This window comes from Eucyclogobius newberryi, unplaced genomic scaffold (assembly GCF_026437365.1).
Source record: "Eucyclogobius newberryi isolate DKJ021-1_F unplaced genomic scaffold, fEucNew1.0.hap1 SCAF_12, whole genome shotgun sequence".
NCBI lineage: Eukaryota > Metazoa > Chordata > Actinopteri > Gobiiformes > Gobiidae > Eucyclogobius > Eucyclogobius newberryi.
This window is the reverse complement of record NW_027315746.1, coordinates 28,188,866-28,216,038: the sequence shown is the minus strand read 5'-3', so window position 1 is coordinate 28,216,038 and position 27,173 is coordinate 28,188,866. Positions and strand designations below refer to the sequence as shown.

The 27,173-nt window shown below is 39.9% G+C and overlaps 2 protein-coding genes across 2 annotated transcripts in view; one reads left to right on the top strand and one right to left on the bottom strand.

Moving 5' to 3' along the window:
* gk5 (glycerol kinase 5) overlaps positions 1-14,634 on the bottom strand; it is a 19,268-nt gene extending 4,634 nt beyond the window's left edge. The window contains exons 1-13 of the mRNA XM_072441796.1: positions 14,267-14,634; positions 11,117-11,210; positions 9,555-9,630; positions 9,367-9,460; positions 6,450-6,581; positions 5,688-5,763; positions 4,920-4,981; positions 4,752-4,825; positions 3,939-3,999; positions 3,034-3,160; positions 2,347-2,451; positions 1,909-2,003; positions 1,309-1,412 (exon numbers count right to left, since the gene is read on the bottom strand). Coding sequence (XP_072297897.1) covers positions 1,309-1,412; positions 1,909-2,003; positions 2,347-2,451; positions 3,034-3,160; positions 3,939-3,999; positions 4,752-4,825; positions 4,920-4,981; positions 5,688-5,763; positions 6,450-6,581; positions 9,367-9,460; positions 9,555-9,630; positions 11,117-11,210; positions 14,267-14,395 — 1,229 coding nt within the window. The 5' untranslated portion in view covers positions 14,396-14,634. The remainder of the gene's footprint in view (positions 1-1,308; positions 1,413-1,908; positions 2,004-2,346; positions 2,452-3,033; positions 3,161-3,938; positions 4,000-4,751; positions 4,826-4,919; positions 4,982-5,687; positions 5,764-6,449; positions 6,582-9,366; positions 9,461-9,554; positions 9,631-11,116; positions 11,211-14,266) is intronic.
* Positions 14,635-14,897: 263 nt separating this feature from the next.
* LOC140356655 (nucleolin-like) lies at positions 14,898-26,452 on the top strand. The gene is made up of 17 exons (XM_072441794.1): positions 14,898-15,003; positions 15,687-15,759; positions 15,837-15,902; positions 17,697-17,759; positions 18,251-18,346; positions 18,457-18,528; positions 18,598-18,681; positions 18,873-18,944; positions 19,443-19,566; positions 20,406-20,563; positions 20,639-20,765; positions 20,843-20,997; positions 22,387-22,510; positions 22,649-22,788; positions 22,887-23,013; positions 24,351-24,505; positions 26,259-26,452. The coding sequence occupies exons 1-17, from the start codon at positions 14,989-14,991 to the stop codon at positions 26,315-26,317; spliced, it is 1,710 nt and encodes a 569-aa protein (XP_072297895.1). The 5' UTR covers positions 14,898-14,988; the 3' UTR covers positions 26,318-26,452.
* The last annotated feature ends 721 nt before the right edge of the window (positions 26,453-27,173 follow it).

Here is a 27,173-nt window from a genome sequence, read left to right as displayed (position 1 = left end):
ACGTTTTGTAACTTCCTGTTCTCAAGGGGATTGTCCAATAAGAAAGAGGAATGACTTTGGTTTCATCCAATCAAGAATCAGGAACACTGCAGCCTCCAATGACAATACTGCTTTTATGTGTTGTCAGGTAAACGGTGAACACAACTGTCCATTAACGCCGCATTTATGTCATTTAAAAGAAATGAGAATTCTGGAAGCGGCACGAACGATCCGCTTGTGACATCATCAGCTGTTTGATCGGCGCAAATCCAAATAGAGTTTTAAAAAAAAATAACATTGACATTTTGTATCAAGTGAACAAGAAATAGATACAACTATTTTACGTAAATTGATTGATCTGTCAGGGGCCAATATTAGAACAGGACAGCTTTTTCACTTTACAATTTACTTTTTACACTTTTTTACAGGTTTTATAGAGGATTATCAAACGGTGCGCACGCGTGACAAAGAGCTGCTGCTGCTAACACATCATTCTACCGCTGTCATCTAAAAAACACACCCACTAAAGCTTTCAAATGATTAAAAAAAAGCACCTGTCCAATAGAAATGTAGTGACACATCTGTTTTTAGACCCTTTGTCTGCTAGTTTAGCTTCACTCCTTTTCCCTTCATCTCCTCTTCACCAACCTCAAATACTGACTTTCTTTCTCGTCTGCCGCTGTAACAAATTTGTGCCAGAAACTGCTAAGAACTGTGGCTCTGGAGTACGTTGTGAGTTTGATTGACGAGCCAATGGCCAATAGGTGACAAGTTAACCTCGCTTTTCTATTTGTTAAAGTTTTACTGGCCCCACCACATCCACACGTTATGTATTTTTATAAGTACAAGCCTGGTGCACATCTATTAGGCTATTTTTAATAAATACTGACAACTAAAACAAATGAAAATCCTCTATACGACCTTTAAGCGCGAAGAGGATGCTGCACAAAACTTTAATGGGTTTTCCAGTGAGATTGTTGCCATTTCGAATCATATAATTTGGGTAAAATAATGAAAATTAGCCCAAAATTAGAGGAAATCTACCGGGCTAATCGGAGTGTAAACATTTAGCTTTGGGGCCCCATTGTGGACGGCATGGTAGTCTTTTATTTGCACAACAATACACGAACCAAAAGGAAGTCAAAGGAAAGATGCTGGTCCCACATGATAGTACGGATGCTCATTTACAGCTGCAGACCCAGAGTAAGTTGAGTTGTAGAAATGAATATATAAATGTGGAAGTCTCTGCGTGTGAATAATCAGCCTTCATCTAGAAACGGCTCTGATAACAAACATATTGCAGTTTAAAAGCGGATCTATGTGCGTCACCTGAAAACGATGGACTCCAAAATGGCGCGGACCAGATGGCTTTTGGTGGAGGAGGGTTTGAGGCCCATGAAGGAGGCGCAGGCTTTGGGGTCGTTCAGGGGCGCCTTCGGATGTACAAAACGCACAAAGGTTAGTCAACTGTTTAAATAAAAAGTATGCATGCGCCAAAAGTGTCCTGAACGTTGTACCCAGATCTTTTGAACTTACACTGTCCAGTCGCGTTCGAAAAGCAGAGAAAAGACACAAATCACAAAATAACATAGGGTTAGGGGCTATTTTCTGTTTCCACTAAATTATTCATGCTCATGCTTTGGCTAGAAAGACTAGAAATGAGTACATCAGAGGAGAGAAAACTGTAACAGACAAACTGCAATGAAAAAGGACGTCACGAGGAATGGTAATGAGATGGTGAAATGATTGAGAGGGAGAGAAAAGGCTACAGAGTGAGTTAGATGAAGACAGATCAAGAATAGTGGCAGTTTAATTGTTGCAGGAGAGGTTTTAACATCCTTTAGCATTCAAGTCTGAGCCAACAATGTATCTATTATCATGTGTAATGTGTTGTAAAGTAACATTTAAGAAGCTGTGAACGTGAAGTACCTGCAGTCCGCTAAACGAAGGCACAAAGCACACTCCATCCGAGTCCTCCACACTGTACGCCAAGGCACTGGTCTCCTTCACGTCTTCAAACAAGTCTGCAACGACAAACACGTCCCTCTCAACATTGCAATATGTATTTAGTTATTCACCACAAAGCAGGACGTGCACGTTAACATGCTAATGTTTGTTGGCTTTACCATTAAGAGTAAAATGTGCTCATAGACTCATTGTGGTGAGTAATTAGAATTAGGCTTTCCTTCTGTCCTTTTATGAACCACACGTGCAGAGTTTGTTTAAATCCCCCAAATGTTGTGGAAGTGAAAGAGCCTGTTTGTATTTGTGGGGGAACAGCTGAGTCGTATGTTGAGACCGCATAACGTATGGCTCGTTCTTGTTTCATTCTTACGTATTAAAACAGTCAGACGTGTGTGTACTCACCGAGCTCCTGGGCCCATTTGATGGCAGTGCCCGTGTCTGCTGCGTTTCCCTCAGCCAAATACACCACCTCAGCTCCGATCTTCCACCCCACCAGAGGATACAAGCCTTCAGAGGACACACTCGTTAAAGGAGACGCATCATACTTTATCCCCGTGTACTTGGTATTGAGCTACATCATAAGTAGATCATCATTTTACATTTTGTTCATTGTAAACCACAGAATTCATCTAAAACGGTTTAATAATAGAAACGGGTGCATTGACTTCTGTTCAAAACTGCAGAACTGATAAGCCCCGCCTCTTCATAGTGACATTTGACAGTACCGTAACAAGCAGAAGAATGTCAGTATTTATTTTTGAATGTGTGACGCTCGTGGTGGAGTGGACAGCACATAATATGCCTGCCGTGTAAGAATATTTGCAGCAATGCCCTTTCTGAGTCTTATCCCCATTTCACGCTGCACTGTCCTGTCAAATAAAGTCTACAGGCCAAAAAAATCCTCAAAAAAGAAAAGACTAAGAACACGGTGATGTATAAGATGTAATGGGCGAGGACAGAGGACGTCCGAAAACAATACAAGATTAATCAAACCTGCAAGAATCAATCAAAATACAACTTTAAGTAAACTAATGATGAGGGAACACTGATTTAACAAGGTGGATTGTGCCCTTTAAACTTTGCGTGTACCTGCTACTGATGTGTGTGGTTTACAGCCCGTGTTGATGTCCATGAAGGTCCCGGTGCCCATGGTGATCTTCACGTCCCCCACGTCAAAACAGCACTCTCCAAACATGGCCGCCTGCTGGTCTGCCACCTGCAATCAGGACAACGCTGTATTTTTAGGGGACTAGAGTATGTGTTTTTTATACATATTTCTGTGTTCTTTTGTTCTAGAATTGTTGTTTTAAAAATGTACCAATAGAGCTGGATTATTAACGTCCCATAATATGTTTTGTCAACGCTTTTTATGCATTAAAATTCCATGTTTTATTATTATACATATCTATATTATTATACAAGCATAAGAAAATGAGTGTGTGTGTGTGTGTGTGTATATACGTGACAGTAAATCTATACATACATACATGGATCTGAGGTAATATCTGTATATGAATTATGTGTATATATGTGAATGTGTATACATCTCTTATTATTTTCTTCTCTATTTCTTTATATAGGTTAGTTTGTGTTATGTAAGTTTTGTTGCTGTGTGTTTAAAAAATAGTAAATAAGAAAAAAAAGAACAAAAGAAGAAGGAATTTCATGTTTTCTAAATTGGAATGATGGAGAAAAAAAGGTGTTTGATTTTCACAAAAAAGGTTTGGATTTAGTGTTTAGCAGAAGCTTCTTTCTACTGAAGACAAATAGACTTGGAATATAAACTTCCCTCTGAACCGGCAGATTACAAATTCTAGAGTTGACGTCATGCTATTTGAGTCCATTTATAATACGTCTCCTCATATCGCCTTTAAATCAGTGATGACGCTCTGATTTACGAGCTGACGGCAGTGACACGCCGGCATAACTGGAACCACAGCGCTGCAGTAACTGTCCATAACAAGATAAGATATTGACCTGGATCTGGAACTCACCATTGATCGGATGGGGATGGACTCACCGAAGATGGACATGTCAGTGCTGCCAAAGTCGTGGCTGAAGCACAGAAAGTCAAAAATGATTCCATAGCAACTCAAATAATAAAAGGAGGAACTAAAAATAATTAAAGGAAGCATTTTTCTGTCCAAGTCTGAATTTTATATTTTTACATTTTCCTAAGACTTATAGGACAACCTTTTTTTTTGTAATTTTTGTTGTAATAATGTTCCCTCATCAAAAACACACCTGTATTTTGCTTCGTTCACGCTTGTTTCATTAACCCTAACCCTTGTCTGAGCCTCAAAAAAACCCACTATTGTGACAGGCAGAGAACGGAGCACTCCTGTTCTGTTTTTAAGTCCATCACCGGCCTCGTTCATTTCTGCCATCAAATTTCATTCAAGTTGTAATTTTCCTTCATTACAACTGCGAGTTTATTATAGCATGTTGGGACAAGCTAGCTTTTATTTATTCCCCCGTGGTCATTCCTTCTGCTGCCACTATGATAAGAGAAAGCCCTCAAGATATTAAGTAATTTGTGCTTTTCTAAAACATGAGATGCCAAAGAAAAGAGCACGTTAAAAAATAATTCATAATATGTGTCCTTTAAAGCACACTTAGTAACCTTTCTGCTTTACCTGGAACATTCCACAAAATTGTATCAGCTTATCCACCTCCATGCAGATTATACCACATACAAGCAGGTAGCTGACCCACCCATCAGAAAAGTTACATAGTGCAGCTTTATCAAGTAAATCTGATTCTGCTCCAGATTTATTTAGTGCCAACGATAGAAAAGCCTCACTCACTTTGTGTTTTCCACTGTGGGTAAAATGGACAAAGGCAGTGAAACCAGGGAGCACAGCAACTCACTCCAGCACATCTGTCGAAAAGGAGACGCGAATAAAGGAAAATAAAGAAAAACCTTTGAATGAAACAAGGGAGGACAGATGAAAAAATCAAAAGACAAGGCGGACCTGATAAGAGTCGAAGATCCCTGTGGAGCTGGCGTTGGAGAAGTCTGTGGCATGAACACGGCCTGAAATCAAGTACAAAATATAATCTAGGCTTTGTACAATAAGAAATCTATTATATTTATATGTGAGTTTAGGGACGGATGTGAAGATGGCATCGGCGCAGGGAACTCATCTGTTTCATATTCAGCATCAATAAAAGGTCTCTGTCACAATAATGTCAACGTAATCGAAGAAACAACTGAGCAATTTAAAAATATGTGTATAAAATGTATTTATCTGAAATACATTATGCCAGTGTTTTTCAACTGCTGTCAAACCACGGCTACGGATGGACAATAATGACAAAAAAAAGAGAGAAATGTTACTGCAAATAATCAGAAATGTGCTAAAATGTGTCTGTAAATGTCACTTTTAGAGTTGAAGTATTGAAAAAAATGAACCAGATTTTTAAAAAAATCAATAAATATAATAAAATTAAAATAATCGTATTCTTAAATTGCTTGTTTTGTAGCATTTTTTATAGTTCATTTGAAAGATGATGGACTTGATATTAATATTTTGCATGTCTCAACAAAAAAGTGGCAGCTGTGGTTTACGCTTAAGCTTGAATTCTTTTGTAATAAAGGAATAAAAATCTCTTTGTTTTCTCTTGTAATAAATGTTTTTTACCTTAATAAATGTTTTTTGTCACCTAAGCCACCAACGCAAGTACTTTTTTGGGAACTTAGTCACAGATATGAGAATAAAACCACATCACTGAGGACAAACCTTTAGTGAGTTTAAACAACAGCCACGTGTCTATTGTCCCGAAGCAACAATTCCCTTCAGAGGCGGCCTGTCGGATCTGAGGAAATTCAAGAGCATTTACAGATGGAAACGTGTGAAAGGTAGAAAATGCAAACAGCAGAAAATGCTAAATCAGCTTGTGTAGGAGCAACGATGAAAGAGAGAAAGTGAAATCAGATTACCATTATATTTGATGTCACATTGTGCTATTTGACTTTAGACTTGATTTGGGAAAAACTAAAATAAGATTATGCAGAGCCGAGCGGGGCATCTCATGTGACCAGCGTGTGGCAACAGCTGACCTTTAGTTTATAAGGTCATATTCACCAGCTAACAATAAATAATCAGTATTAGTCTTACTTTTTTAAATTTGCATTTGTTCCCATTTTAGAAAGATATATTTTCAAACAATCTTTTCAAAGCTACTTTTTTTTTTTTAACTTTCCCTCATCAAAAACATACCTGGATTTAGCTTCTGTTTAGTCAGTCCTCTCCCTCTGAGCCTCACAAAACACTCCTGTTCCAAATTTCTCAGATTTGCTGCATCATAAATAGAGCGAAATGATTGAAACTGTACTATTTTAAAGTCTATAAATCATTGCATTTCTATGGTGGCCCTCTGGTGACTGTTTTGTTCCTACCATGCCAAAGCCATTTAGCCAAAGTTGGTTGTTATTCGCCATCAGACGTGGAGACTGACATAAAGGTGTGTGCAAGGTGATGTCAAAGCCAGAGCTGCAGTACCTGTTTGTAGTGCTTGAGGACCCAGACCAGCCTCATCGTAACGTGCTGAGTGGAGAACACGATGAGACTGGCAGCCAGGCACCTCTTCTGTCGGCTGAGGAAGTACAGGGCCTTCATCACTCCATGGATGGCCTACAGCAGGAAACACAACACACGTTACGCACTACAGCTTTAATAACCTCAGGAGTGTAACCGTACATGTAGCAATAAAAGGATTTATGGAGAAAGACACAGAAATGATATACCAAAATTTCTAATACCAACTCATTTTTAAATAGTAAGATATATTTTATTATTAGTCATTTACGGAGGATGTGGCTGTGCTCAATATATTGATATTGTGACAGACTTCTTGGCAATTATGTGTATTGATACAGAGATGTGTATCGTGATACTTTTAAACAACATAAGACATTAGAAATTGCAGAGTTCTACACTTCTTAACCTCCAGACGGCTGCGTCAGAGCTGAATCTGAGGAGCTGAATCTGAGGAGCTGAATCTGAGGAGCTGAATCTGAGGAGCTGAATCTGAGGAGCTGAATCTGAGGAGCTGAATCTGAGGAGCTGAATCTGAGGAGCTGAATCTGAGGAGCTGAATCTGAGGAGCTGAATCTGAGGAGCTGAATCTGAGGAGCTGAATCTGAGGAGCATTTTGTTATTCTACTTAATGACCTGAGGAAGAACCAATCAAAATGTTGTTGATTAAGTGCAGTTTTGGAATAACCTCTTTTTTCAGTCACCCACTGCACTGTTCACTTTCTGCTCTACATATGTAAATTCAACTGTAAATTTGTGTAATTTACAGCCATTCCGGTCACCATAAAAACACAGTCACACTAACAACGGTCATATGGTCAAGATGGTGAAGTGTCTGGCCCTAGGAGATCGTCTGAGTCTGCAGGTCGCCCTTATCAAGAGACGGCTCCCAAAAATATCACTTCTGATTTTAGTCTGTGACGTCCCTCATTTGTCCAGAAGTGGTCCATAGTAGAAAAGAATTCAAAAGTCTCCAGGACTATGTTTTTAAATAAATCTGAAGGAACTTTCTGGAGAAGCTTGACTTTATAGAGCTCTGAGTCCAATTAGTCCTGCTCTTAGTGCCTTTGTTTAAGATTAGCCTTTATTTGTCCCATAATGGGGAAATTCCAGTGTTGCAACACAGAGTAGGTATAGAAGTTTAATAATAAAAAACAGATAACTTATAAAAAATACTCTTGTAGAAAGACTAAAATAATAATGACAATAATAACACTCTTATTTACAGCTGTTATAAGGACAGAGGATATTGCACTAGGATGATTGACATTATGTCACAGTATTGCACATGATTATGTCAGTATTGCACATGATTATGTCAGTATTGCACATGATTATGTCAGTATTGCACATGATTATGTCAGTATTGCACATGATTATGTCAGTATTGCACATGATTATGAAGATGAGTGACACATGTTCAGAGCTCAGAGTGTTTGTTGTAAAGTCTGACAGCAGCAGAAGGAAAGACCTGCCTGTTCGACTCGTTTTGGACCAAACTTAGTCATCAATGTTTTAAAATCAAGATGTTTTGTTTGGTCGAAACAAGTCTAACTTGTAAACAAAGGCAGAGCAGTGTCAGGTGGAAACTCCTCCCTGAGCACAGGGCTAATCCAGCTCAGAGCAGTATAAAGGCTTTTTTCTAGATTACCAGGATGGTCCCTCTAAAGACCAGTTTGAGTCTCCTCCAGAGTCAGCTCCTCTGAAGCAGAGCATGTGGAACGGGCTCAGGAGAGAGAGACTGCCCCGTGTCACGCGACCAAATCAACTGTGATAAAATGATAATTTTAAAAAAGCTTGTACAAATGGAAAGACACTAGAAGTAAACCTAATAAAATGTGTAAAAAATGTGTTACTACGTGAAATTAAAAAAAATGCAGCCTTCTTATCCCCAGTGACGTGCGGTGAGGTTCAGGGCTAGTGAGGCACCAACTCTTTCAGAGTCAGATTTACAAACGTGAATTAGCCCAAAAGAGCTCCTTAAACAGGTCATTCTGGACCAAAAAGAGGAGAAGCTGCAGGAGACTTGCATTCATTGCAATACAGTCCAACTAGATCTGCCCTTAGTCTCACAAAGTCAAACAATCTTGCATATTTTGACAGGCTCTGCAGTTTTGTGTCATCAAAATGTTGGGACATTTCACAAAATGTTGTGCAATTCACTAAAGTTCAAACCAAGGAAAGCTGGCTCACCAAAATGATCAAACCTGACTTTAATCTGATCACTGACGTTATCAAAAATGTTAAAGAACCATTGCCTCCGTTCATCTCTGACATAACTCATCCCAAAACAAACTAGACTGAGCAATCTATAAGTTTAAATGTGGCATGTGGGAGTCGATCCCATTATCTCTTGAACTCCAGGCCACGTCGCTAACCGCTTTAGAGATATAACTCCGTCTGAAGCAATCTGTTCAACTCCAGTGTAAGTCTTCCTTTAGTTATAACCTCTTGCTTTGATTGAAAATCCAGATTTGCGAAACGTTTTAACTTGGAAATGTAATCATCGGATTCTGCACACAAAATGATAACAAGAAGATAGCGTCCATACACGGCCGGGCTCAGGGGCCTCTTCACGCGGCACATGTAATGAAGCCTCTCTGAGTGAACTGGCATACAAGCTGGCATACAAAAAAATATATATATAAGCTACAACTAACTAGGATATTAACTTACATATCTATCCTACAGGATACAGTATGGGTGTATGAGCTGTTATCTGACTGCATCAGTATTGGCTAAAACTACTGTGAACTGTTTAGTTATTTGAGTGTGTATTATGTTATTTGAGTGTGTTTATTTCACGGCTTGAATAAAAGCAAAAGAATGTAAGTTTCAGTGAATGGTGAAAGTCCAAGGAGGCTGATGGAAATGAACATACTTTCATGGTGCAGGACCTGTTCCAGGACTTGACCAGCTCGGCGGCTCTGCGGTCCTGCCACGTGATGAAGTTATGGAAGGGAACCCCAGTCTTCCTGTTGAACCAATCAACGCACTTTAGCAATAAAGGCAAGTGTAAGCCAGATGCCCTGTCAGCAGCAGACACGTGGAGTGTAATCAGTGCCTTACTTGTCCCATGTGGTAAATGTGGCCCTTTGAGTGGCAATCCCAAGGGCCTCGATCTGACGCATCTGGATTCCTGCATCTGTTTAGAGCAGCTGTTATTCACATGTTTCATTTTCACAAAACACATTTTACATAATCAGCTCAGAACATTTGCAAATATGTGTTTTGTTAACAGTTTAAATGTTGAACTTGTACAAGCGCCATTTAATGGATTTCCAGCACACTAGACTCCAGATGAAAATGAGCCTGTAACAATCACTCGTCTGTGCAATAGTATATTTATTGTACAATTTTTTAAACAAATCGGTGCACAAAACTGGGCCTAAACCAGAACTAAACCTGGACTTGTACAGGACCAAATCAAGTCAAAATCCAGATTAAAGTGAAATTGAATGGGGTATTTTTTTGAATGGGTATTTAAATTGTATACAAACTGGTCAAAATGGTCATCTGCAAATGATTTGTGGGACAACTCTATAACAACCACAGATTACTTCATGATGACATCATGGGTTAAGACATTTTTTGGGAAAATGTATTAGTCACTTCCTCACTAGTTTTCTTAAGAAATTGTATGACCACATCTTGGACCATCTAACAAATTGCCAACTTAAATGTGTCCAAAAGTGTACTAACTACACCCTCTTCATACTTAAAAGGTGGTATGGACGATTTTTTTCAGCAAATTTTTTATCATATTTCCTCGTGGCGTGGATAAATCATTTGTCCTGCCACGTATCAATCATAAAACGCACCTATCGTTCACCTGCAGCCGCGTCAGGCTCGTCCCCACGTTTCCGCGTGCCTAAGCGCATGGATCTATCATGATATAGTTCCCTCAGTGTACGGGGCAAAATGAAGACGGAGAAAGACAGTTCGAGCTGACGCAGAAGTGGACAGAAATCTACGGGAGACGAGCGATGCGATGCGCTCCGTTGCGCTAATAAACAAACGCACGTGTGTGTTGTATCGGTCCGCACGGGGGAGTGCGCATGGGCACTTCCGCCTGCGTTCTCAAATCGACGAAAAATCGTCCATACCGCCTTTAAAGGTGGAACATGGAACTTTTCTAGCGAAGGTCTACTACTTGTTTTTCCCCACATTGTATTGATCAAAGGCCGTGGCTGCAGAGCCGCGGCGCGGTCAAATGGCCCAGCAGTTTCAGGAACAGCAGCACGGCCATATAGCCTCATGGCTAACCCTAACCCTAACCTTAACCCTAACCCTAACCTTAACCTTAACCTTAACACTAACCTTAACACTAACCTTAACCTTAACCCTAACCTTAACCCTAACCCTAACCGGCGCGGTCTAAAACGGCGCGGTCAAATAGCGCAGCAGTTTCAGGAGCCGCGGCACAAAATAACATGGCACTCCCTTGATTAAAACTCCACAGATCTTGCCTGGAAGATCTGACTGCTTGTCTCCATGGAGATATATATGTTTAATGCCATACTGTGGAACATTCTATCCAAAGAAATAACAGATAGTGGATCCTGCACTAGAAAAGTCACATGTAGCACCTTCAATCAAACTTGCACTGAGATGTTAGATGTGGAGTGTACCTTGAACAGCTCCTATGACCACAGAAATAAATCCTTTCCACAGCGCTTCAGGCTCTATCTCCACGTGTTCTTCCTCTGGATACAGCAGCACCACCTGCCAAATCAACAATACAGCGTCATCATCCTCACATACACTAGGATGACAAGTTATTGAATGTGGCGGGACATGGATGGACCGAGTCGGAAAGCGTAATGTCATAGACAATAATCACAAAGACAATAATGCATCAGAAATGTGCTAAAATGTGTTTGCAAGTATTGCACAAAACTGGATAATACAAGGAACCAAAAAGAGCAGAAATATCACTTTATGGGAGATTACACTAGACGTTTTAGGTCATTTTGCTGTCATTTTGAATACTTTTAATTGTAGACGATATTCTCTGTTCTACACTATGCTCTAATTTAGCATCTCCAGCACAACTACTGCGAGATGATCCACTTTTCAATACATCTCCCACCCTCTTATCTTAACACACAGAGAGAAATTGGTCTGTACATTCAAAAGCGTTGATTTCTATGCAAGATTTAAAAAACAACAACACACACACACACACACACACACACACACATTTCTAAATAAGGGGCCCATGGAATGAAGAACATGGGCCTAAATGTCACATGGTCATCCTATCAGTCCAATCCACTTTATTTATATAGCATATTTTATAAACTGAAACGTGCAACACACAAAACATTAAATACACTTACTCTAACGATGCTCCTAACCATATTACTAAAAGATAAATACAGTAAATACATATACAAAAATACAATAAGATAGTCAAGTAATAATAAATAATAATAATTTAAAAAATGAAAAAATAAATTGTGGCTAAAAACAACATACGGAAAAAAACTGTAAAATATAAAAAAGTAATAAAATATAATAATTAAATTTTGCACACTCCACAGTGAGGACCGTTTGGACGTGGGCAGGCAGAGCGTCCCAGAGTTTAGGGCCAACCACAGAGTAGGGCCCCCTGGTTTTGAGTCTGGCCTTGGACACCACGAGCTGGAGCTGGCCCCCTTGAACTGAGAGTACGTTTGAATGAGGTCTGAGATGTATTTTGGGGCCAGTCCATTGAAAGAAATTAACAGGAAGCCAGTGCAAAGATGCAAAAATGTGTGTGATATGTTCACGCTTTTTGGTTCCTGTTAAAAGTTGTGCCGCGGAATTCTGGTCAAACTGTAAGCGAGTGCGTTGTTCGAGATGCCGGAGTAAAGTGCATCACAGTATTCCAGGCGTGCACGTGCTTGAAAGCTAAACATGATGAAAGACAAAGGTGATAAAAGGCTGATTTAACCATGGTGGTCAAGGTTGGTGGCGAAGGGGTGAACATTATCTTTAAAGGGGCCCAAGTCCAGTAAAGCTTGGATTACCCTTCCTGCATGGAAATGAGACGCATGGAGGGCGGCGGAGAAGACGTTGGCAGTATTTATATTTGGCGCTCACTCAGTGTCAATAGCAGAAATCTGAGCTAGCTGATGAGAAATTCTGCTCATTTCTGAAATTAAATTTCATGTGGGACGTATAATCCAAGTTTAAGGGATCAGTGGGCCAAAAAACACAATTGCTGTTTTACCCTCATTCTGGGCCAACTAAGCCTTAATATCACCTAGGTCCTAGGCAGTCCAACACTGGTGTCAGGGGGCCTTTAGCGTTCTTAGCATTAGGCATATAAATCTGACAGTGATCGGCGTAAAAATGATCTGAAATGCCATACCTCCTGAAAATTGCCCCCAGTGGGAAAAGGTAAAGCAAAAAAAGAATTGGGGCAGGAATAAATCCCCGGGGAGGCCTCAGTGCAAGGGAGACGCGAGGCAGAGTCCCCCGGCCAATCTAAAGCAGTCCCCCTGTCACCCACAAAGTCTTCATGGCGGTTTAAAAGAGTTACATGGTCGACCTGCCCAAATGGCAGAGCTACCACAATCATTAGAAAAAGGAAATTAAAATTAAAAAACATTAAATGTGCGGATTCAGTGCCGTGCATGGCCTTGTAGCCTGACTGGAAACTGTTTAAAATGTTATGTGAAATTAAATAAGGCTGCAATTGACAAAGAACACTTGTTTCCAATATTTGAGCCAAAAAAGGGAGCTTCGAGATTGAACGAAAATTTGATTTGACAGACAACTTTGGGGGTACCCTATCCTAAAAACATTGTACTGCACTTGTACTGTACGATATTAAGTAAAGTAGGGAATCAATATCATGACAATCTTGACGATCAACCATGCTTTTGAGTTTTGGTCTGAAACAGTCCTGGATCTGACTCCTGATGTTACTGTGTCAAGGAAAGTGGCACTTAGTGGTTGTGAATGAAGAGTTTTGAGAATCTAGGTGAAAGTTGTTAAATAGATGTGTGACCAGTTCAGAATAGACCATGTGGAATTTGAAGCATGTTTAAAGGGCACTATGTACGTTTTTTTGGTGGAGGCTGAAAACATATCTTTGCCATGGAGAAAAATGGCAAAAACATTTACCGGTAGTAGTAATCTCCATGGAGACAAGCAGGTGTCTAAGTATTTTTGACAAAGAAAAACACCTGTATTTGAAATTTAAAAAAGATGGATACATTTCTACGAGGGCTGCAACAATCACTTATGATTATCGTGACTATTCTACTATCGTGACATATGAAAAGATCTTTTATAACAAAGACAGCATCAATTTCAATATCAAATCAAAAATGGCAAAAATAGGATAAACAATCAATAATGTATTTTAATTTGGTTAAAAATGTGCAATTATCATTTACTAACATTGTCGTTAGTTGCAGCCCTAGTTTATAATAAATTGAGGAACATTCCAGGCAAAACTATATCATTGTCATGCAGTGACAGACGATCCTCCAGAATGTCACATAGTGCATCTTTAAATGGACAAACCAGGACATACAGAAAGAAGCCATCCCAATAATCAAATAAATGCATTTTAACCTAATTAGGGGTAGGGGAAATAGGACTTTTCTGAGCACTCAAGACACTCAGGATTAACTCAAACATGCAGGAATCAATCAAAATACAACTTTGAGTAAGATAATGATGAGGAAACACTGTTGTGACAAGGTTAAAACATATTAAAGTTGATTTAGCACAATACTGTATGTTCCTGAAGAGAAGTGTGTGTGGGTATGCTTTGTAAATACCTTCGTGATGCAGGACCCTCTGACTTTTGCCTCCTGGTCGTAAACGTGACATCTGATGGAGGTGGTGCCAATATCCACAGAAAGAATAAAACTTTCCTTCTTAAACCCATTCCTCCTGTGGGTCCCCATCGTGGACAATCCCCGGTCCTCCTCACCAGAGTCTGGCCCAGAAAAGCTCCATGCTCAGCTCATAGTGTGTGTTTACTAACCCGATGATACCTTATCTGTCCCCGGGTTCCACACACTGGGGTCAGTTCAGGCACCGAGGCGACCTTCGTACAGGGCTGAAGTTCGTTCCCGTAGAAACACCTGTTGTTGAACCGGTTTGAGAACACACAGACATCAGGAATTAAAAACTATGACATCCGATCACTTTCTCTTCGTTGTCTTCGTATAGGATCGTGCGAGCGGAGGCGTGCGCCGCGAGAACTCAAACGCGAACGGCGATCGGTTGAAACCTGAACAGCAAAAATCTGTTTAAGAACATAATTAAAGTTAAGTTATATCATCGGACCATAGTTCCTTGGATTCACGTTTCGTTGAAAACCTTTGTGTCTATTTCCACACGATTTTGAAGTCACTCACGGAATTCCAAACCTGAAACAAGTTTTTCTTTTCTCGGCACCCGTAGCGTGGGTAGTTGACGCATGCGCAGTGGAAGTTTGATGTTTTGAGCAGAAGTGGAAAACACGTGTGGACTTCTGCTCTGCATTTAAGAAACTATGGCAAAGACTAACGTAAGTAAGACAAATTCTCCTACGTAATTAACGTTTAGATTTGATGTTTTAAACATAATTCCGTTATGTACACATCGTTATATATTTCAACAAAATACCAGTTTTCTGCATGCTTGTTGCTAACATTTTGAATTAGAGTTATACTGGGATTGTATTGTATCTTTAACTTGAACAAACCTTATTGATCCACAAGGGAAATCACACATTATGAAATATTAACAAAGAAAGGAGTGGTAATAAAAAAATAAAATGGTAACAGTTTATGATAACTACACTTATTCCTGTCATAGTAAAGCATAAACAAGACTTAATTACTAGTGAACAAATGGTTTGTTAAAGAATGATTCAGGTTTAATAGTAACTACTTAACTACCTAACACCTTAACACCTAACCTTAACCCTAATTAAGCTGTTACTTAACCTAAATCAAAACTATTTGTTCATTATGAATTAAGTCTTTGTTCATGCCTTATTAAGGCAATTAAGGTGTAGTAGTTATGAAGCAGTCCCTTAGAAATAATAAAAATAACAAAATTAGAAAATCTGCTATGGTACCAGTATTATACCTATTTGCATCCTACACATGCTATCAAGTTTAATTCCAACATGAGCAAAATGTATTTTATTCTATAATTGTTATATTCTTTATCGCTTTTGAGATGATTAATCTCTGTAATTTTCAGGTTCCCCAAGGCAGAACAAGACAAAGTAGACGTCTCGGCCCTGACGTAAAAGAGGAGGAAACTGCCACAAATGGTAAAATGGCATTTTTTAAATTTCGTTCATATTTTATCTTAGAACTTAGTAATTAACCTATTGTATCTGCTTTTCAGAACACCAAGCTAATGATGAGCCTGAAAACACCAAAGCAGCGGTGGAAGGCACGCCACAGACTGAAGGTCTGTAAAATGTCTTATTTAGAAAAAATACATAACCACTAGAATTTGCCATTTTTTAAGCAAAATATAAAAAATGAGCCCAAAGACCAGAATCAGACTAGATATAGATAGTGTCTGAATTCTTGTGTAAAAGTACAACATGTATGTAAAAGTACAACATGTGTGTATTACAACATGTGTGTAAAAGTACAACATGTGTGTAAGTAGTACTGGTAGTACTACTTAAGATAAAAAGTCTGATTTAATTGACAACAAATTACGTGAAAGCCGCGCTAGTGGCGATGATGGCTCTCGCCTTCCCGTGCGACCGCCTTCCCACCTGTCCGTGTTTCCTGCTGCGTTTTGCGGCATACCAACGACGCTCAGTAATTCACAGTTGATGATTGCGTAGTTTGCGACTCAAATAGTTGTTTTTCCTGACAACTTGTAAGATCGTGCTGAACGCAGACCTGAGCAGGGAAAAAGGGAGAGAGAGCCTCGGTGACCCGGCTGCACCCCCTCCTCCCTGTACCTCCGTCACCTAGCAACAGAGATGCTAACGCTAATTAGCATTAGCGTTAGTAATTTACTTTTGCAAGTACTGAAAAAAACAAATGTCAAAAGCAATAGCCCCCCTAAGACGGTGAAAGCGATCGTAAAGAGGTATAACTTGTTGAAATCGGTAAAAGTGTTAAGGAGTTGAAACGCGTCAAAAATCCTGATATGGAAAAATAAATGGGAATACAAGAACATAAAGTGTCTGCTTTATGACGCAGAAACTCAAAAAGGGGTTATTGCCACCTGTCGATGAACAAAATATCACAAACATAGGAACTTGTCCTGGTGGTTGGGTGCAACACAGACAACAAGCATTGAACACTTAATACAAAAACGGCATGATATGTACTTAGTAGAATGAAATATAAAGTTATGTAGTGCAATAGAAGTGAACAGTGCAATGAGTGCAAGGTGCTTAGGTAGTATTCATGAGTCCAACAGCAGAGGGAAATAATCTTTTCTTATGACGGGAGGTACTGGTCCGGATGGACCGTAGCCTCCTGCCTGAGGGGAGCAGCTCAAATAGTCCATGTCCAGGGTGAGAAGGGTCAGCTGTGATCCGACCTGCACGTCCCAGAGCCCTGCAGAGGTACAGGTCCTGCATAGATGGGAGTTTGCGGCCGATCACCTTCTCAGCAGAGCGCACAATGTGCTGTAGTCTCTGTTTGTCCCTGGCTGTGGCTCTAGCGTACCACACGGTGATGGAGGAGGTGAGGATGGACTCAATGACTCGTGTAGCACTGCACCATCATCTCCACTGTCAGCTTTGCTTTCCTCAGCTGCCGCAGGAAGTACATCCTCTGCTGGGCCTTCTTGATGAGGGAGCTGATGGTGGGCCCCAACAAGATGTAGTGGGTATTTCACAGTTATAGCAAAACAACTCTCAAAGGAGAATTGATTGATTGATCTACTGTCCAAACATGTGGGAGGAAAATTAAAAATACCTCAACAGTATTATGCACATTAAAGGAGACTACTTGGGGAGGCTACTGGACATTTTAGACATGTATCACTAGTGTTCAAATAATCTCTCACACAGGGGCTTGCAAAAGTGTTCGTATCACTGGAACTTTTCCACATTTATTACGCCACAACCACATACTTCAATAAATCATATTGGCTTTTTTTTTTTTGAAAGAGCAACTCAAAGTTAAAAAAGTGTCTACGGAGCGCCGCGGCTCTGTAGACACTCCCTTATTTATTAACTATATTGCCATTAAATAACATTAAGAAATGACCTCAACCCTGTCATTTCAGACAAAAGTGACCCCACTGACAACAAAGCAGCGGAGGACAAACCAGTGCCAGTAACCATAGAAGGTAATTCTATGGCGCTCACAATGTTGTCCAAAGATATTGACCTTTTTAAGTGTTTGTAACCTGGATTGTTTGCTGTTAAAGCTGAAGCGACCTCTTCAAAAGCAGATGAGGAGGTGTCAATAACAGAAGACATACCTAAATACTATTTTATTATTTTAGGTTGCTGTGGTGGGCATTATGTACACGAGCGCCTTCATTAACTGGCTTGGCCAAATTATTGGAATGAAGTTCAGAGTATGACTTCCAGCTCTTTACCTCCTACGTCTTTATTTCAATTCAGTTTATTTTGGTAACAGCCAAAATCACAACAGCAAGAAAAATCCATGTTGCATACACAATGTTAGTCCACTGTATTTAGTCATTATATATACTTTTTGCAGTTTCTATCCAGTAAGTAACAATACATGTATGTAGATGTAGATGGTGCAATAAACTGAGATTTTCTTTTTACCAGTCAGTGAATAAGTTGGTAATGTCCCTTCTGTGTTTAGATGAGGAGGCGGATGCTGTCATCGAGGTGAAAGGCAATGCACCAACAGTGAGCGTGTCCTGGGAGAAGAATAAGCAACAAGACCAGGAAGTGACCGGTAAGCTAGACACGACATGCCAAAACCTCTTTAATGAGCTTTTAACCTGGTTACAACAGCGTTCAAAGTTGTAAAAAAAATACTGTCTTTAAGTGGTTGTAATCTTGTAGTCTCAAAGGAAGAAAATGGGTCACCACCAGTAGTAGTTGTGGTTAAAAGATCTGATGAGGCAGACACAGAAGGTACAGTGACAGCTGCAGAAAGCGTATGAAGACATGTCCGTTTGTTTAAGACTGGTTATTATGTTGTAGACGCTGAAATGGAAACTGCAGCATGTGAAGACAATGAATGTGTTCCCCCAGGAACTAACCAGGAGGGAGAGCACGATGGAGAGGGTGAGAGAATCAAGAAAACGTGTGCAAAATGATGATTTAAAGAGACAATTTTATTTAAAAAATGTGCCCATTTTAAGTAGAAATCAGTTTAAACATTGATGTTTTGTGTGTTTCTGTCTGTGTTTGTGGAAATTGAAATGTGATACTTGAGCCATGCTAATATTTTCTATGACTTTTATGTTTTATTTTAGCAAAACGTAAACGAAAAGCCAAGTCCTCTGTCGATTCTTCCCCGTCGAAGAAAACTAAACTCATAAATGATGGTATGGCGTGTGTGTGTGTGTGTGTGTGTGTGTGTGTGTGTGTGTGTGTGTGTGTGTGTGTGTGTGTGTGTGTGTGTGTGTGTGTGTGTGTGTGTGTGTGTGTGTGTGTGTGTGTGTGTGTGTGTGTGTGTGTGTGTGTGTGTGTGTGTGTGTGTGTATATATATATATATATATATATATATATATATATAATATTAATATTAATATAATATAATTATATATATATTAATATAATATAATTATATATATATATATTAATATAATATAATTATGTATATATATATATAATATAATTATATTATATTAATATATAATTATATTATATTAATATATATATATATATATATATATATATATATATATAATATAATTATATTATATTAATATAATTATATTATATATATATATATATATATAATATAATTATATTATATATATATAATATAATTATATATATATATCTACACGTTGCTTTTATTGATGATCTCTATTTTTAGGCTATTGTGTCCATTTTGGAAACCTGAACAACTCAAAATTTTTTGATGATGTAAAAACTGCATTGGCGAATTACTTAATGACGCAGAGTCTGCTGATTAAAGACATTCGACTGGACAAAACCAAGTGAGTGAAGACTTTTCACTATTTATTCTCAAAAATGACAGAAGCATGTAAAGGTTTTTTGTGTTTTTGTTATAGAACTATTTGTCTCATTTCGCAAGGTGACAGCTTATAACTGTTTCTTACATTTGAATTATGGGTATTTCTGCTTTAGTAATATGAATAAGTCCACAGATAAGCTGTAACACGGTATTTGTAACATTGTCTGACTCCATCCCACAGTCATTGTCTGACTCCATCGCCACCACAGACATTGTTTATTCGGCCCTCAGAGGCGACTGTTGTTGTGATTTTGGCCCTTACAAAAATAAATTGAATTGAATTTAAACTTGAATGATGCAGTGAGCGGCTTCTCATTTTTGAAACAACCATGTGGAAAGACGAATCCTGTGGTCATAGAAACGATGTCAGTGTGTTTGAGACGGGTCAGATTATTGGCATCGGGCAGAGAAAACATCTAAGGAGAAGCAGAAACTAATCTACTACAGATCTGAACCTCCAGTGAGAGTGTTTGGGACGAGCTGGAGAAGACTTTGTGCAGTGGTCACTCTCTATCATCAATACAAGATCAACTGGTGAAAAGTAATGTAACACTGGATGGAAATAAACCTTTGAATATTGCAGAAGCTTATTGAAACTAGGCCACAGCGAATGTGCTGTACCAAAGCTAAAGGCTTATACCACATATTAAAGTGTGTCCCTTTTTTGTTGTTGTTGAGGACAAGATTATATGCAGACAGTCCTTACAAACGTCAAGATATCTACAAGATGACAAAATTATTATCGCACTCATTTATGTCCATTTTGTGGTCGAGCTAAGAGCCGTTGTTGCTGTGTTGTAGAAAACACGCGTTTGTGGACCTGGCCTCAGAGATGGACCTGAACAAAGCGCTCACGTTAAATGGAGAGAAACTACTGGACAAGCCCATGAGAGTCTCCAGAGCTAAACTCAAGGAGGCCGGCAAAGTGAAAGTAAAGGATCCACAGCAAGTCAAACAGGGTACAAAAGCATCTTGTACGTGACTTTGACCTTGCACAATGTTGTATAAATGTGTGTCTTTTTCTCTGTTGACAGCCAAAAATGAGCGCTCCATATTTGTAGAAAACATTCCAGTTTCCGCTACAAGAGAAGAGGTTCTAAAGGCGTTTCCAAAAGCTTCAGCCGTCAGGTTTCTCGGAGGAGCGGAAAGTCCAAGCAAAGGGTAAGCTGTCCAAGATTTTTTTTTTTTCAAATATAAAGGTGATTTAGAATGAGATTACATTCACTTGCATGTTACAGTGTTGCTTTTGTGGAGTTTCAAAACAGAAAGCAGGCTAAAGTAGCACTGAGGTTGAGCGGGAAAGTCAAAATACAGGAGTGTTTGGTGCAGCTCGATGTGGTCAAAGGCAAGCCTGGCGACGACAAAGCCAAATCCAATAACAACGACACAAAGGGTAAGTTATTGTTTGTCTGTTTGTCTCTGGATGGAAACAAATACATGGTTTCAACTCTTATTTAAAGCAGTTACGCTAAATCAACTTTTTTGAGCTGTTAGCTATGTTATAACATCTTTCCCTTATGAAAAACAAACCTGTAGTTGTGTTGAGCTTGTTTTAGTAAGTCCTCTCCCTCTGAGCCTCACAAAACACTCTGAACACACTGAATTGTCCAGATTTGAGACATCATTGGTAGCACTTCGAGATTTTTGGTGCCGTTTTAAGTCCATAAGTCAGTGGTCCCCAAACTACGGCCCGCGGTCCACAGCCGGCCCGTTGGGCCTTTCAATCCGGCCCGCCAAGCTTGGCCAAGTTATATTAAAAAAAAAAAAATGTTTAGAATTTAATTTTATTTTTTTGCCGTAGGCTTTATTAGACGGTAGATGGAATGAGAAAGAAAGGAATGGGAATGATGAGAGAGAAAGGAGGACATGCAGCAAATGTCGGAGTCGGGATTCAAACTCACTATACTGTGGCTGGCCTTTCATTTGACCTTTCGCCTGTAATGCCCACATTTCCCCAAGAGATGGCACTGTTCCCTCTAAGCTGCGCGGCTGCGCACTGCTCGCACTTAAGCTACGTACAGATCGCCGCGGCCTAATTGCGCCCGACGCAGAATTTGAGCGCGTGTACATTTGAAAGGTTTACTCACCGGACACGCGCTATCGACGCCCCGGCCATCGTTCGTCTGCCATGGTTGACGAGCAAGGAAAAAGTGGCGCTTCTTGGGGAATTCCACGGGGAATAGCGGAAATGCGAGTGGCAATACGTACGTACGTCACTGGAGTGTCAGCTCTGATTTGGCTGCTGCTGCGGCTGCTACGCTTCAGCTGCAGGAGACCTGAACATATCTGAACGCGTCGCGTAAGCCGCTTTCGTCGCCTCGGCCGGCTCATACGCGCGCTCAAAGGGTCACCAATCGCGCCGCAAAAACGAAGAAATCGCGCCGCGGATAACGCACTACGTGCTCGACGCGCGTTTACCATAGACTTTGAATGTAAACTGGACGCTTCGGCCGCGGCGGTGTGGATCCCGCTTAAGTGCACTGCTCACATAGAACCCAATGTGGCCCTCGGGTCAAAAAGTTTGGGGACCACTGCCATAAATGGTCACCAGACTTCTTCATTACAATTGCCTGTTATTTTATTTGCTCTCCCCATTGTAATTCCCCCTGCAGCCAATAGACGGAGCTCTAACTCAATTCTTGACATGGGTAAAGCCTGACTGACATTCGCTTCTTCCAGACAACATTTCTTTAAGTTCTAAAACATGAGATGCCAAAGTTTTAGAATCGTTTCAAATAATAATGCAAAAGATATCCAAATGAAGCATACTGTCTGCTTTCAGGTTCTCCCAGCGACACTTTGTTTGTGGGTAACCTGCCAAAGAACGTGAGAGAAAAACACATCAAGGGCATCTTTAAAAATGCTGTACACATCAATATTCCCCAAAAGGACAGGAAATCCAGAGGGTAAGGCAACATAACTTGAGTCTTGTAATGGTTTGAAAGAGAAAATGTGCGTCGACAACAAGCAAATGGCCCTTTCATTATTGTGACTGACTTGATTTAGTTTGTATCTACAACAATCTCCTCTTTCTTTCCTGACAGATACGCTTTTGTACAGTTTGAATCGCTGGAACAAGCACAGACGGCTCTGAATTCAGCCCAAAAGAGTAAAATTCTGAACAGGTCGCTCAAAGTGCAGTTTGGTTTGAAACCCAAAATGGGACAAAAAAAGGAAACACCAGGTCGGTCACACATTTAACTGCAATCGCTCAAATTATGATTGTATTTGTTAGTCTGCCTTTGTTCTTACCATCAAATATTACATACATTTTTGCTTCAGTCTCGTCTCAAACCCTGGTGGTCATGGGTCTGGACCGGGGAACCACAGCCAGAACTCTGAAGGAGGCTTTTGAAGGGGCGCTGAGTTCCAGGATCTTTGAGGGTGAAGGAACTGGAGTCTCAAAGAAGTGAGTAGCAGCAGGTAGAACATGGTCACGTGAAGTACACGGGCGTAGGAACTGCTGCGTCCTCATGGGATCAGGATTTATTTGGTATGAACTCTGCCGGCAACTGTAAGAACGAAGCTGAAAGATGGCCTTGTTTGTCTTCTCCGGCAAAACAAATGAATGAAAACGTAATAAAAAGTGTGCAAAAACATAAAATGTAGAAATGGTATTCGCAAGTATATTTGTCAAAATTTGTACACAAAGTAATTAAAAGTGTTGTACAGAACAATAAAAAACACATTCAAATCACAATGAAAACACAAATAATTGCTTTAAAATGAACTTTGTAACAGACAAACGCAGATACAATTCTGTCATATTTACAGCTAAACTGAACTGTAGTTAGTAGTAGTGGTAGTGGTGGTAGTGGTAGTAGTAGTAGTGGTAGTGGTGGTAATAGCTTATTGGTCATGACAAATTATAATTCTATATCGTTCACTAAAACTGTAATTCAGGGGTGTCCAAACTTTTTTCACCAAGGGCCGCATTTTGAAACTTAAACGGGGAAGAGGGCCACGAGCAACTTGAAAATGTCGAATCTGTTGAATGACAAAGTGAATCATTCGAAATTTTGCATTTGACGTAATTGCAATGAGCCTCCACACCTTTAATTATACCTAGAACATTAATATCAGGTTGGTATAACATCAATATGCCTGATTTTTCCCAATTTCACAATAAAAAGTACTAGTTTTTGTTGTTTGGGCCAACATAGCAGGAAGCTGGAGGGCCAACAAAAATTGGTCTGAGGGCCGCATTTGGCCCCCGGGCCCTAGTTTGGACATGCCTGCTGTAATTAAAGGCGTTAATAGGCACTAGTTTATAAGCACTTACTATAACATGTATAGATTAATTAAATTACCTTTATGATCTTATTATACTACTGTCAATAATCAAGTGATTAATGAGCCATGTTCAATCCATTAATAAATGTTTGATTTTTACAAATACAAAGCAGTAACTATAGTGATAGTGACAAGAGTAAAAACGCCAACAGACACTGGACAATTAGAGGGGCAAAAATCTAGAAACAAAAGGAGGGTTAATAAATACATTTAGTTTAATAATAATTTATAAAGACACTTCACATGTTAGTAAATGCTTATTCTTGTAAATGACTAACTAGTGATTATTAATTTTAATAGTTCACTAAAGAATCTAATTTTAAAGCGTAAAGTTGTGTAGCAGCAGCAGTAGCATTCATTCTTCTGTATTTATGATTCATTTAAAGATATGATGAAAGTTCTCATGCTAGTTATGTGCCCTATGCATTTATCTATGTCTTATTTGATCCGTAGGTTTGGCTTTGTAGAGTTTGAGAGCGTCGAGTCGTGCATAATGGCCAAAGAGTCGGTGGAGGACATCGAGATCGACGGCTGTAAAGTGACCGTAACATTCGCTCGTGAGAAAAGCCAAAACAGCCACAACAACGGAGGGAAAGCTCAAACCAGAGGTAAGAGACATGGCACAAGCCAATGCTTCGGCCTGCGCGTACATATGTCCTCAATGATCTGACGGGACTGTCCTGTCTCCTGTGGACAGCAGAACATGTCCAGATGCCAAGATCGTTCTGTGAGTCTTCATCATTCAATTAAGTTTCGATTAAAAACAGTTTGCTTATTCATGTTTCCATTCGGTCTTTGGTTTAAAAATACAAAGCTCAAAACGAGGTTCGGAGTGTGGATTCAGTACTTAAATAAGCTTTATTCATTTTACTCCTCTCGGAACTCAGACACTGACAGCAGTCGCTACAGCTGCAGCTTATATCGGGCTCGCTCGGGTTAGACCTGTGCAGACCCGACAGGGGATCATCTGTGTCCGACCCGCTCAGCACAGAGTGCTCGGGGGATACTGCATGCGGATCAGCTCCGGAGCCGATTGAAGTCTAATTGTACAGATGAAGGCCTCTTGTCCTGTCAGTCTGGGCCAGTTTTACCCAGACTTGGACCTTGTGTGGATGTTGATGGAAAAGGTGGGGATTTAGATGTTGCTTTTAAGCTGAGCCCATGCATGTCTGCACGGCCCGCGCAGTACCAGCTGTCCAACACTGGGGCGCCTGGCCAAGTACCCCTTACGGGAGGTGGAGGTGTCCCCCAAAGAGCTGAGTGTGTAACAGCTTACAGAGCTGTTTACGTGAGTGGAAGCCACAGAGAGCTCGATTTCACCCCCGGGGAACGGAGTGTGTCTGTGCTTTTTACCAGTTTAGGACTAAACCAGGTCCAGAACAACAATTATTTATTTGTATTTCTTTTTAAATGGAAATCAAAAATCTATTGAATGGATTATACACGATTATACACAGACCCATGTGCAAAGCCCTTTTCTCTTTTTAGTTTTTTCCAATTTGCACAATAGAGGCTATACGCATTACATGAAGAAGCGGAGCAGGTGCTTGTAAAACAGACTGTACACTGAGCACACATCTCACTACGCAGTGGTGCAACTTTAACTTGTGTTAAATAAACTTGAATTCATTCAAGGGAGTGAGGCAAACTGGACTGAGTCCACTCAAATATACAACATAATCAAAAGGGGTGCGGCTGGACACTAGTGTTTAACAGTTACACCCACAAGACTTTGCATTTTCAGACCTGCACAAACTTCACTGCATCACAGCGTGGTGTCGCCACCTATTTCTGTTTTCTCTGTACTGCACGGCGCAGGCGGGTGGATCAGGTGAAAGATGACGACACAGCCTTGTTCTAATGGTCTTATGCTACAAAATGATGTTTATTTGACTACAATCTGCCTCATATATATAAACGTGCTAAAATTACATCCATTTTATTTATTTTTAAATCATGAGTCCGATATAGAAAAGACAGAAACAGTACATAAATTGAACGTTATTTATTACAATGCATAAAGAGTGGTCTGCATTTGGGACCTGAATAGAACAAGTACTTTAGGCGGCCATAAAACCACAAACTAAACTTACTGCAAGTTCACAAACGCTTCAAAAAACGCCTCTCGCAGGCAAACTGCCAACTTCCTATTTAACTGATGTTTTGCTGTCGGGCAGCAGCGACGCTGTGAGGTCCCGCAGTGGAATGACAATTTAATACATGGGACCGTCCCTTACAATCATTCAAACAGCTAAACACCTCCCGAAGACAAAGTGATGCCCTTGCACCAATGTACACAGTGAATCAGTTATAAATATGTGAAAGTAAAGTGAATAAAGAATTACTTTGTTTGTTTGTCAGGAAAAGGAGCTGGAGCTGGTCAACCACTGCCAAAGGGAAGAAAGAAGGTGACGCGTTAGAACCGGGATGCTTTTTAAAGGAGGACTCCAGCACAAGACCATTGTTATTCTGAATGATGTGCGTATGTGTAAAATGAGTAATTGTCATTGTGTGATTTTGTTCGGCATAAATTAAAATGACTCTTCGTGTGTGGAAACTTGACTGTGTTCTGTTGAATTTTGATTCCATTCCTGCATATTATTCCTGTATTGTCCTTCCAACTGAGGCTTGAGTGCTCCGAAAATTCCCGTTTTCACCTTTCCCCTATCCCTTCATTATTTGAAAAATGAAGACCGAACGATACATGCAGAATTCTAAAACGTCACGTATACGTATGGTAAATAACACATAAATGAAATGACACTAACAGGAAGTCAGTGGACCCATTTCTATTAAGTTGTTTTAGATTAATATTGTTGTGTAAAATGAACAAAATGTAAAACGATGATCTACTTATGTTAAAGTTAAAAATTAAGTAGTAAGTATTTGTCTGCTTTAATTTTATACAAGAATGAGATTGCAGCAAATAACAATTAATTGTAGAAAAACACATCTTTGTTAAAAGTTTAAACAAAAATAGCATTTTTAAACTTGGGAGACCTATTCATGATTTATTCACTCATATGTTGGCCCCTGTGATGCATTGAACACAAATGAACACCCGTATGGTTCGCAGACGGGCTCTTCCCTCGCTGAGGCGTGGGGCCCATGCGTGGGGGCCTCAGCAGTGACATTACTCCTCTAACAACACTCTTTCTCCGCCTCCGGCCTCAGACTGTCTCAATGCGTCCGGATGCTTCACCTCCTTTTACGCGCGGGACGTTTCCAGAATTCAGCCGAATTGGCACGAACTGAACCCAAACGTGTCCTGTGATG

What these genes read in the sequence shown, in the direction of transcription:
- LOC140356655 (XM_072441794.1), top strand. An exon ending in TGATGAGGCAGACACAGAAG is followed by an intron (nt 18,529 to 18,597) that starts GTACAGTGACAG and finishes ATTATGTTGTAG; the next exon opens with ACGCTGAAATGGAAACTGCA. An exon ending in AGGGAAAGCTCAAACCAGAG is followed by an intron (nt 24,506 to 26,258) that starts GTAAGAGACATG and finishes TTTGTTTGTCAG; the next exon opens with GAAAAGGAGCTGGAGCTGGT.